Source organism: Syngnathus floridae, chromosome 9 (assembly GCF_059516105.1).
Source record: "Syngnathus floridae isolate MCC-2025c chromosome 9, RoL_Sflo_1.0, whole genome shotgun sequence".
NCBI classification, from domain to species: Eukaryota; Metazoa; Chordata; class Actinopteri; order Syngnathiformes; family Syngnathidae; genus Syngnathus; species Syngnathus floridae.
The window spans coordinates 16,555,849-16,567,019 of NC_142421.1; the positions used below are offsets into that span (position 1 = coordinate 16,555,849).

Here is an 11,171-nt window from a genome sequence, read left to right on the forward strand (position 1 = left end):
TCATAGGGGCTCCTCTTCCCTCCATTCAGGACATTTCATCTCAGCGCTGCATGTCCCGTGCCCGTAACATCATCAATGACCCATCACACCCCCACCATGGACTGTTCTCCCTGCTGCCCTCTGGGAAGAGGTTTGCAGCATCCGCTGCAGGTCCACCAGGTTCTGCAACAGCTTTTTCCCTGCTGTCATCAGACTGTTGAACACTAGAACTGTTGAGCTCTAAACTGAACTCTGCATCACACATTCACAGAACTGTACTTTATGACACTACGGACCTCTATCTTGCACTATCTCGCACTACCAACTTTACTGAACTTGTATAAACCCTTTAAATAGAAGTTTAATACATGGTTTAGCATTCCTCTGCACACTCTTGAATACTGTTTTGCCTACTTGCACTATTGCATAATTATCACTGCTGCACTTTATACTTATTTTTAATATATATATATATATATATATAGTATATATGTATATATATATATTTTCATAGGATATGTTACTTCTATTCAACTGCAATATCACTACTTTGTTGTAAGACGTATGCAACGGAATTTCGTTTTGTATGCACCATGTGCAGACAAGATGACAATAAAGTTTGTCTAAGTCTAAGTCATGTCAGGTCAGCTGTCTGGAGAGAGAGAGAAGTCAGGACCTGCGGGCGGAGCACCACCGTGCCACCGCCGCCATGACGGAACTCAAAAGCAAACTCCATGAGGAGAAGCAGAAAGAGTTAGCCATTACCAGGGAGACATTACTGCGGCAGCATGAAATGGAGCTGATGAGAGTGATCAAAATCAAAGATGGAGAGATCCAGCGACTGAATGCCTTGGTCCTCAGCCTGAGGGACGGCTCCATGGACAAGGTGATCCGCTCTATCCGTGTCTGACTATCCGCACGCCACGTCGGGCTTCGATGCGGCCGCTACCGTATTGTGTAGCTTGTCCCCAGTAAGCGTCGCGGCGCTCCGTTGCGGTCTCAACGGCCCGGTGTGGCGCAATGTCTGCTCAGGTGAGGAGGGGGGGCGCTTTGCTGGCGGAGGTGGAGGAGACGCGGCGGTGTCGGGAGACCGAGCGGTGTCGCCTCCACCAGGAGCGCGGAAGAAGCCCTGGCAGCGGCCCAGCAGGCCTGGCAGTCCCGAGCGGCCGAGCTCCGATCGGCTCATCACCAGCATCGGGAGGAGCTGAGCCGAACCAAGAGAGACTGCGAGAGGGAGATCCGCCGACTGGTAGGACTGATCAGATGCGCGGTGCGTGGCTATGTTCCCAATTTCGTTGTATACCTGCAGTGCAATGACACCTAAGGCATTCTATTCTATTCTATTTCACAAGAAGAAAATGTCCGGTTGCTCGCTTCGCTTTTGTCACAGCAAAGGTGTTCTAGTCGATTCAAGAAAAAAATTGGCCGGTTGCTCTCTTTGTTTTTGTCACAATTCTGGCAAATGAGTTTGCCCGCCTGCCTGAGCGCTCCCCGTTTGTACATCCAGACGGATGAGATCAAGCTGAAAGACAGAGCGGTTAGTGTTTTGGATGAAGCCCTGGGGCCGGCCACGTCCACCGCCTTCAGCTGCAGACTCAGGCTGCCGAGCAGCAGATCGCTGCCCTGAGGGATTCCCAAAGGGCGGGCCTAAACTACCCTGGAAGTGGGGTCAACGCCGCTACTAGCAATCCTCTTCATTGCGTAAGCCACCTCATCACACACTTGCAGTACGCATGACTTAGTTCGTTGCTGGAGGAAGGTAGCACAAAAACAGTTTTGAACTTTGAACGAGTGCTTGTGTGTGTGTGTTGCGGGGCGTTTTCAGTCTCAGGAGGATCGGGACACGCGACGGTTTCATCTGAAAATCGCTGAGCTCAGCGCAGTCATCAGGAAACTGGAGGATCGAAACGCCCTGCTTTCTGAAGAGCGCAATGAACTGGTAATTTATTGACGGCACGCTTGAAGGTTTGCGCTACGTTTGATGCGCGCCATCCAGCGAGGCACCCATTGCGCTTGCTTATTAGTTGAGCGGCGCGGCGAGTCGGTTGCCTGGTAGATGTCTTTTATTGGGAGCCAAAGCCACGATTCCGTTCAAACCGATGCAAAAGGAATGGATACGTTCTGGCCCGCGTGTTGTGCGTCTTTCACATCCCGCACTTCATGCTTGCAGCTAAAGCGACTGAGAGAAACAGAAAGCCAGTTTCTGCCACTCCTGTACAAAAACAAACGCCTGAGCAGGAAGAATGAAGAACTCTCGCTGGTGCTGTGTCGCCTTGAAAACAAAGTGCGCTTTGTCACCCAGGAGAACGAGGAGATGGCAAGCTTGGTAAGTCGACGCGGACAACGGCGGCGTGCCAACAGAGTCCACTGCATTTGTGTTCCACAGAGAAGGCCTAGTTCGCTCAATGACCTGGACCGCGGTTGCGGCCAGCAGGACGGTGAAATGGCGTTCCTTCAAGTTGTGGAGCAGCGGCACATCATCGACGACTTGTCCAAGGTCTTCAGGCAGGCGACTCGGTGCACGTACGGCAGCGCCGCGCTCGCTCGCTGTCGCCAGGAAACCTTTTCCGTCCAAAGCTTGGCCGGCGGCCGCCATCCAAAAAATTGGCCCCTTAAATTCCGACCTTTCAAGCAGGAGCATTGTGCGCACGCGTTTGAACACGCTTTAGACTTGTTTTGCCGTTTTCAGCAGCTCAAAGCTCCCGTTTTGTCAGCGCCTTTGCCACTCGCTGTGCGCTGAAAACGACGGACTTGCCCGGCTGCTCAGCCCGTCAACCATGAGCCGCGAGCGCGACGTCATTGTCCGTAGGCAGCTAGTGGCAAAATGCACCCTGTTAGAGTTGCGCTCGCTCCAACTTATTTTGCAAGAACCACACGGGAGACAAGTAAGTTCTTTTGGACACCTGCAGGTGGAGAGTCCATCCGTTGTACGAATGAAGTCTGACTCTCGGCTCCTGCACGAGCATTTTAATTAAGAGAAACAGGGTGGGTGTAAGAGTGGATTGAATAGAGGAAGCCCTTGACCTCTAGTCAAAACATAGCAAGGGGTGTTTTACGACTTTGTGTAGGAAGGGATAAGCGATAGGGATAAATAAGGGATAAATAATATTATTTATTACAGGTCGCAGTCAAAGTCAAAGCAACACAATGATACGATAAAGATAATCTGGAAAACCCTGACACACCCTGTAGTTGTCACTTTTGGAAAAGACGAGCGTCCCTCCAATCATCGCTGGTGACGTGTTTTTCAGGCTCTGGAGACAGGAGCTCATGTCAGAAATGTCATTGTGAGTCGCGTTTGTTTCTGCGCCGGAGCCGTTCGTTCCCTATGCATCCAAAGAATCTCAAAGGCGGATTATTTGTGTCGACAGGAGAGAGATTTGCTGCTACGATACCGACGTCGAGAATCTCTGAGGAGGAACAAAGCGTGAGGTCCTGCAAGGTGAGTCTGTTTGTTTGCGGCTGCTTGGTGTTGCGCAAGATGAAATGGCCTTTTTCTCGCTATCGTTCCTCTCGTCGATTCATCGTGAGGTGTCGCTTCAGTTTGTTCAGAGAGATGTTTGCTTCCGCGCCCGCAGGTCATCGAAACATTTTACGGCTACGACGAAGACGTGTTGGTGGACTCGGACGGATCGTCCTTGTCTTTTCACACCGACAGAACCCCCGACACGGAACCCGAAGAGGTAGCCCGCCATTTCTGCCAGCGTATTGGCACCAAACATTCCTCTTCAGCCTGGAATCGGACTCGTCTTTGCGTCGCGGGTGCTTTGTCGCCGGTCTGACTGATTCTGGTACTAGTGCTGTGTTGCATTGGTGTGTGCATGAAGAGGCGGAGCTTCGCTACCGCCAGCTGACGCAAGAATATCAAGCGCTGCAACGAGCCTACGCTCTGCTAGCCCAGACCAGCGAAAGGGGACTACGACGCCGAGAAGGAGATCAAGGTGGCGCCCCTTCCCGCAACCCCCGGCCGGGTCCCAGCCTCCCCGTTCTCACCCAGCCTCGGGTGTTCTCTGGTCTGAAAGGAGGAGGAGGAGCCTCCCTCCTCCTCCTTTCAGACCAGAGAAAAGCTGATGGTAGAAATGGGTCACTATCAAAGCAGAGTAGCAGATCTGGAGTCAGCGCTGAAGCAACAAGGACAGGTAAGCTCATCAATGAGCACACCTTTTTCTCAGACAAAATAGCTACATTCTTCAGTCACTCATCCGTCTGGCATTACTGGACCAACCCCCCCCCCCCCCCCCCCCCCCGAACGTGGCTGGGAAAATGCGGAGAAAAGCAAATGTCATTTTCCAGTCAACCAAAGAATTTGTGGATGAAAATGACACAACATTCCAAAGCTGTCCACGCGTTTGTCTCTTCTAGAATGTCAAGTGGGTGGAGGAGAAGCAGCTGCTGCGTCAGAGCAATCAGCAGTTGGCCGAAAAGGTGACGGAAAGAAAGGCGCTGGGCGGAGTCGCTTGGCGTCACACCTGTCGGGAAGCCCCGCAGATGAGGTCTGACTGTCTTTTCAGGTCAGGCGGATGGAGGCGGAAGAAGCGCGTCTGAAAGAGCACATCCAGGATATCCGAGACCAAAACGAACTGCTTGAGTTCCGCATCCTGGAGCTGGAGGTGGGAAGACTCGCACAAGCGTGTTGAGGCCAGAGATGTGACGGACGGACGGACGGACGGACGGATGCATGCCTCTGCCTTTCAGGAGAGGGAGTGGCGCTCCCCCGTCTTGAAGTTTCTGCAAGTCCGTTTCCCAGACGGCCTCAGCCCTTTGCAGATCTACTGCGAGGCCGAGGGCGTGAGCGTACGTAAGGCGTCCCTCGCAACCCTAACCTTAACCCGAGGTCCCAGAACACCTTACATTGCTCCTTGCGCCTTTCCCCCGGACATCGTCATCAGTGATCTGATGAAGAAGCTGGACATCCTGGGCTATAACGCCGTAAGTGTATGTCGAACTCCTTATGTTCGCACTCCACGAGACTCGGCGGCTCAAATGTGACTTTTGGAAGGCTTTGCGCTGAAAGAAGCTTGTTGACGCTGTGCCTTTGGGCTCTTGCAGAATCTCACCAACGAGGAGCAGGTGGTCGTGATTCACGCCAGGACCCTTCTCACCCTAGCCGAGAAGGTAACGCGCACGTCCACGCACGCTCTCGCATTCTGCTTATGTGACAGCAGCCTTTCCTCAGTGGTTAGAATACATCAAAGTGACCAAGTCAGCACTTCAACAGAAGATGTTGGACATTGAAAGTGAGAAGGTAGACAGACACGCGACATCAGCCAAGGGGAACTCCGGCAATGTGCCCCAACAATTCTGACCTTGAGCTGTGCTAGGATATGTTCTGCAAGCAGAAGGGCTACCTGGATGAAGAGTTGGATTTCAGGAAGTGTTCCATGGACCAGGCTCATAAGGTAAGCCGCCCTCAAATCTCCCGCCGGACCACTGATGGACGAGGATTGCGGCCCAGAGGATCCTGGAGCTGGAGGCCATGTTGTACGAGGCGCTACCGCAGCGGGACTGCCCCGCCACGGACGGCGAAAAAGCCAGCCACGCTGGCGTGAATGACGTGCTGACGGCGGATCAGAGAGAAGAGCTTAGGAGCGCCGTGGACCAATGGAAGCGAGCCCTGATGTGCGAGTTGAGGGAGCGCGACGCTTGCATCCTCCAAGAGAGAATGGATCTGCTGCACAGCGCGCAACAGGTAAGGGCCCAAAGCCAGCCCGGCACTTACTTGCACGCTTACTGGCTTTTGAATGCCACTTTCCATTTGTCCGTCCTAGAGGAACAAAGAGCTGAAAGAATTCATCGAAGCTCAGAAGAGACAAATCAAACAATTGGAGGAGAAGTTTCTGTTTCTCTTTCTATTCTTCTCCTTGGCCTTCATTCTGTGGCCCTAACACCAGCTGGTGAGTGAGCTCCAGCGGCACCGCACTCGACACCTCCGATACACTGCCAGCCGGTCTCAGACGTTGGCAGACGCTCCGATGCCAACGTATACCCCCCGCCACGGTGACAGAGGCACCGCGTCACACCGGCGCTCATCCAATCAGAAGGCAGGAAAAGCAAATTCACATGCAGGGCACTTTTGAACCAGAAGAGAGCGCCACAAAAAACGGTTGTTGCCCCAAACGCGCACTAAAAAGGGTCAGAATAACAAGAGTCCCACTGGCCAGCCGGGGCCACCCGTCCAGCTGTTTCTTCAGGGGGGAAAAAAATTGGAGTCACCGGTGAGTACATTTTGCATTTAGCTCTGCTTTTCTGCTTCTGTCTTCAAGTGTGTGGCATCCTGCGATCAAAGAGTCAGCCAACCCCAAAGCGGTTGACCTCAACGTCCCACCACCATGCCTACCAGAGCAGGTGACGTGATGCTTTGGACATCCTTCCGTCTCAGATGCCCAAAAGTACTCTTTGCCACATCTGCGGCAATACGGTGTCTTTTCAAAGGTGCAAATAAATCCAGCGTGGGCGGAACACGCACGTCTTCGGTTTTTCCCGCTTTGTTTGTGTGACAGCTGTTGTGAAAATTTTATACAAATAAAGTTGTATAGTACAGGTTTGGCCAAGCCGCAACTCCCGAACCGCATGCGGCTCTTTTATGTTCATATCAACATTTGTGTGTGTGTGTGTGTGGGGGGGGGGGGGGTTGTGCGTGTTGGCTTCACTTGAGTTCAATTTGGTATTTTGGTCAAAAGCGCATGTGGTGAAATTCCACAAAGTAGGATGGGCAAACACATTTCTTTAAACTATGAGTGTCAATTGGGCTCTCGAAATGGCAGGGAAAAGATGCACAGCAAAACGAAAATACGTAGATGAACACAGGACGTTTTAATCAGAGTGGGAAAGTTTCTATTTTTTGTTGAACGTGATGGCAAACCATTCTGCCTGATATGTCAGACCTCAGCGCATTTCAAAGATTCAAATCTTCAGCGCCATGCACTTCAGCTCACTCCATGCTAACATTGATCAGGCGTCGAACCCGCATCATCATGCTTAAGAGGTGGCCATGCTAACCAGTGCGCCATTATGTCAACGCATAATAACTAAGTCTACTGGTCAAAACAGCGGTTACTATATGACGTCGCTACGTCGTGGTCACGTGACGCAGACAAGACGTCAATGGACGTGGGCAGAGTTAACTTGTTTAAAAGGGAGTAGGCAGAAGAAATATTTAATTTATTTGAATCTATTTTGAGTGCACACCATTATGCCAATGCATAACAACTGTAAATCTACTAAACAAAACAGCGGTTGCTATATGACATCTGCCACGTCGTGGTCACGTGACATACGTGACGTCGATGGGCGTAACTTTCGCCGGAATTCAAATCCGCGGGGAGAGTTAACTTGTTTAAAAGAGAGTGGGCAGAAGAATTATTTAATTTATTTAAATCTATTTGGTGTGTGCGCCATTATGTCAATGCATAACAACTGTAAGTCTACTAAACAAAACAGCGGTTGCTATTTGACGTCTGCCACGTCGTGGTCACGTGACGCGGACGTGACGTCGACGCCTACTTTACATCCCACCGATCACAGGACTCCTCGGCTGCATAACCGTGCCCCCTTCCCAACCAATCGGATTTGCTATACGCGAAAACGACGCCAATGGAAAGAGCTTCCGCCCAAATTTAAATCCGTGGGCGTGGCTCGCAGCAGGAAGTAGGAAAATGGCGGCGATGTTGACAAAGACACAGCGGATGGTAACATACGACTAACAAGAGAAATATTTTTATTTTCTGCTTGCAACTGGACCGTCCAGAGCGTACACGGTAAGTACAACTCATCGTTTTTAAAAAGAAGTACTTTTGTTGCCCTGAAAAGCGAGTGAGCGTGGCGTTTGTGGGGGACGTCGAATTTCGACGATTCTTTCTGGTCAACGGTTGTAAATGATTGTGTTGATTAAAAAAGAAAACTTGATGTAACTCTACTTTTAACTGCCGTTTCAGATAGATTTGGAATTGCATCACATCCAATTTTGCCTAGAGCGTACACGGTAAGTAACACTCGTTGTGTTTAAGGAGATTTACGTTTGTAATAGCAGAAGTGTAGCCGCGTTGCGTTGTACGTGTGAATGTTGGTCCGGGCGAAATGTTAATGTTTAATTTCATTCCTTTAGGTTCCACGGTGTTTGTTGGCTGCAAGTTTTCCACTGCAAGAAGAGGCTCATATCATTGACCAGGAGCGAGCTACAATGGTGAGTAGCCATAACATTTATGTTAAACACTTCCTATTTCATGTCTAACAGTACTTGATTTAACAAATAACCATAAATAAATACAGTGTGGGCACTGAAGTTAACATATGTGATTATACTGCCTAATCTGTCACCGAGTAGATTGTTGCAAAGTAATATAAGATCCAAAGTTGTAATTCAGAATAGTTTTCAAAAGAAGGCCATTAGAATTATATACAAGTCTGATTACCCTGAACAAGCTATTAATTAAATCACAAATTCTTCAATTCAAAGATTTGGTAGATTATCAGACAAATAATGTCTAACAGTAATTGATTTAACACATCACGATAAGTAGATTGAGTGTGGGCACTCTCAAGTTAACATATGTGATTATACTGCCTAATCTGTTACAGAGTATGTTGTTGCCAAGTAATGTAGAATAGATCCAAAGTAGTAATCCAGAATAGTTTTGAAGAGGCCATTAGAATGATAAACAAATCTGATTACCTTGAACATAATAACAAGCTAAGTGTTTAATATGTCCTATGAAGTCAAAATTGGGCACCATCATGTGGTGAAATTTGGAATTGCATCACATCCAATTTTGCCTGGGAACAAACAGATTACATAAATCTTAGTTTTGAATAAGCCACTCCTTCTCAAACAAGTAAACTCTGCCCATTTTGCGCAGTAGATGTTCTGTTAATATCTAGTATTTATACAAAGTCATAATTTAAATTGCTTTCAACCTTCATTCATCGGTTCAACCAACATTACTCGCTCTTATTACCAACTTGTATTGATTTAACTAAGCGTTTAATACTTCCTATCAGGTCTCAAATCGAGATTTGGCAAAATACAATTTCAGCAAATCCAATTTTGCCAGGGAACAAAAATAGATTAAATAAACTAAATAAGTCCTCTTCCCATTAAATAAATCAGAAAAGTCTGTCTTGTAACCAGTCCTCTTCAAACAAGTAAAGTCTGCCCATTTTGTGCCGTAGATTTTGTGTCTATGCCTAGTATTTAAACAAAATCATAATTTAAACGACTTCTTTCCTTCATTCACTTTGGAAATTTGGAATTGCAGCAAATCGAATTTTGGCAGGGAACAAAAATAGATCAATTAAACTAAATAAGTCTTCTTCCCATTAAATAAATTAAAAAAGTCTGTCTTGTAACCAGTCCTTTTCAAACAAGTAAAGTCTGCCCATTTTGTGCCGTCGATTTTGTGTTAATGCCTAGTATTTATACAAAATCATAATTTAAAGGACTTCATTCCTTCATTCACTTTGGAAATTTGGAATTGCAGCACATCAAATTTTGCCTGGGAAGAAAAGTAGATTAAATAAATTTAATAAGTCTTACTACTTCCCATTAAATAAATTAAATACGTCTTACTTGTTCCCACTCCTTTTCAAAACAGTAGTTTAAAACGAGGGCCCTTCACTCAATCTTTAACCCCAACCCCGCACGTTGTGTTGTATCTGTGAATGTTGGTTGTGGCCAAATGATAGTTTTCTTTCATTCGTTTAGGTTCCAAGAAAACTTGATGTAACTCTACTTTTAACTGCCGTTTCAGATAAGCGGGTATTACGTCGCAGTCATGTGCCGTGGATATGACGTAATTGCCCGAACCTCCGCCAAAATTCAAATCTGTTGGCGCGATGGCCGTGAGCCACTGAGCAGCGACGATTATCAACAGAAATATCTTTATTTTCTGCTTGCAACTGGACCGTCTAGAGCGTACACGGTAAGTAACACTCATTGTGTTTAAGGAGATTTACGTTTGTAATAGCAGAAGTGTAGCCGCGTTGCGTTGTACGTGTGAAAATTGGTCGAGGCGAAATGTTAATGTTTAATTTCATTCCTTTAGGTTCCACGGTGTTTGTTGGCTGCAAGTTTTCCACTGCAAGAAGAGGCTCGTATCATTGACCAGGAGCGAGCTACAATGGTGAGTAGCCATAACATTTATGTTAAACACTTCCTATTTCATGTCTAACAGTACTTGATTTAACAAATAACCATAAATAAATACAGTGTGGGCACTGAAGTTAACATATGTGATTATACTGCCTAATCTGTCACGGAGTAGATTGTTGCAAAGTAATATAAGATCCAAAGTTGTAATTCAGAATAGTTTTCAAAAGAAGGCCATTAGAATTATATACAAGTCTGATTACCCTGAACAAGCTATTAATTAAATCACAAATTCTTCAATTCAAAGATTTGGTAGATTATCAGACAAATAATGTCTAACAGTAATTGATTTAACACATCACGATAAGTAGATTGAGTGTGGGCACTCTCAAGTTAACATATGTGATTATACTGCCTAATCTGTTACAGAGTATGTTGTTGCCAAGTAATGTAGAATAGATCCAAAGTAGTAATCCAGAATAGTTTTGAAGAGGCCATTAGAATGATAAACAAATCTGATTACCTTGAACATAATAACAAGCTAAGTGTTTAATATGTCCTATGAAGTCAAAATTGGGCACCATCATGTGGTGAAATTTGGAATTGCATCACATCCAATTTTGCCTGGGAACAAACAGATTACATAAATCTTAGTTTTGAATAAGCCACTCCTTCTCAAACAAGTAAACTCTGCCCATTTTGCGCAGTAGATGTTCTGTTAATATCTAGTATTTATACAAAGTCATAATTTAAATTGCTTTCAACCTTCATTCATCGGTTCAACCAACATTACTCGCTCTTATTACCAACTTGTATTGATTTAACTAAGCGTTTAATACTTCCTATCAGGTCTCAAATCGAGATTTGGCAAAATACAATTTCAGCAAATCCAATTTTGCCAGGGAACAAAAATAGATTAAATAAACTAAATAAGTCCTCTTCCCATTAAATAAATCAGAAAAGTCTGTCTTGTAACCAGTCCTCTTCAAACAAGTAAAGTCTGCCCATTTTGTGCCGTAGATTTTGTGTCTATGCCTAGTATTTAAACAAAATCATAATTTAAACGACTTCTTTCCTTCATTCACTTTGGAAATTTGGAATTGCAGCA

The 11,171-nt window shown here is 46.5% G+C and overlaps 1 protein-coding gene and 1 long non-coding RNA gene across 4 annotated transcripts; both read left to right on the top strand.

The window, feature by feature from the left end:
- Positions 1 to 1,491: 1,491 nt before the first annotated feature.
- LOC148393692 (uncharacterized) lies at positions 1,492 to 4,205 on the top strand. Of its 2 annotated transcripts, XR_015860383.1 has the most exons (5): positions 1,492 to 1,680; positions 1,805 to 1,918; positions 2,150 to 3,266; positions 3,351 to 3,421; positions 3,558 to 4,205. It is a non-coding gene; the product is annotated as an uncharacterized LOC148393692 (long non-coding RNA). The 2 variants fall into 2 exon arrangements; XR_015860382.1 differs by having other exon boundaries at positions 1,805 to 3,266.
- A 49-nt stretch (positions 4,206 to 4,254) lies between these two features.
- Positions 4,255 to 6,453, top strand: LOC148393693 (janus kinase and microtubule-interacting protein 3-like). Of its 2 annotated transcripts, XM_088385250.1 has the most exons (8): positions 4,255 to 4,404; positions 4,491 to 4,589; positions 4,675 to 4,908; positions 5,029 to 5,094; positions 5,156 to 5,224; positions 5,301 to 5,378; positions 5,435 to 5,668; positions 5,748 to 6,453. In XM_088385250.1, the coding sequence occupies exons 2-8, from the start codon at positions 4,500 to 4,502 to the stop codon at positions 5,862 to 5,864; spliced, it is 888 nt and encodes a 295-aa protein (XP_088241376.1). In that variant the 5' UTR covers positions 4,255 to 4,404; positions 4,491 to 4,499; the 3' UTR covers positions 5,865 to 6,453. The 2 variants fall into 2 exon arrangements, with proteins under 2 accessions (XP_088241376.1, XP_088241377.1); XM_088385251.1 differs by having other exon boundaries at positions 4,255 to 4,589.
- The last annotated feature ends 4,718 nt before the right edge of the window (positions 6,454 to 11,171 follow it).

Excerpts from the sequence above, each read along its gene's own strand:
- LOC148393693 (XM_088385251.1), top strand. The coding sequence starts at position 4,500 with ATGGAGGCGGAAGAAGCGCGTCTGAAAGAGCACATCCAGGATATCCGA. Across the intron at positions 5,095-5,155 it reads TTCTCACCCTAGCCGAGAAG|TGGTTAGAATACATCAAAGT; the intron begins GTAACGCGCACG and ends GCCTTTCCTCAG. Across the intron at positions 5,379-5,434 it reads CCATGGACCAGGCTCATAAG|AGGATCCTGGAGCTGGAGGC; the intron begins GTAAGCCGCCCT and ends ATTGCGGCCCAG.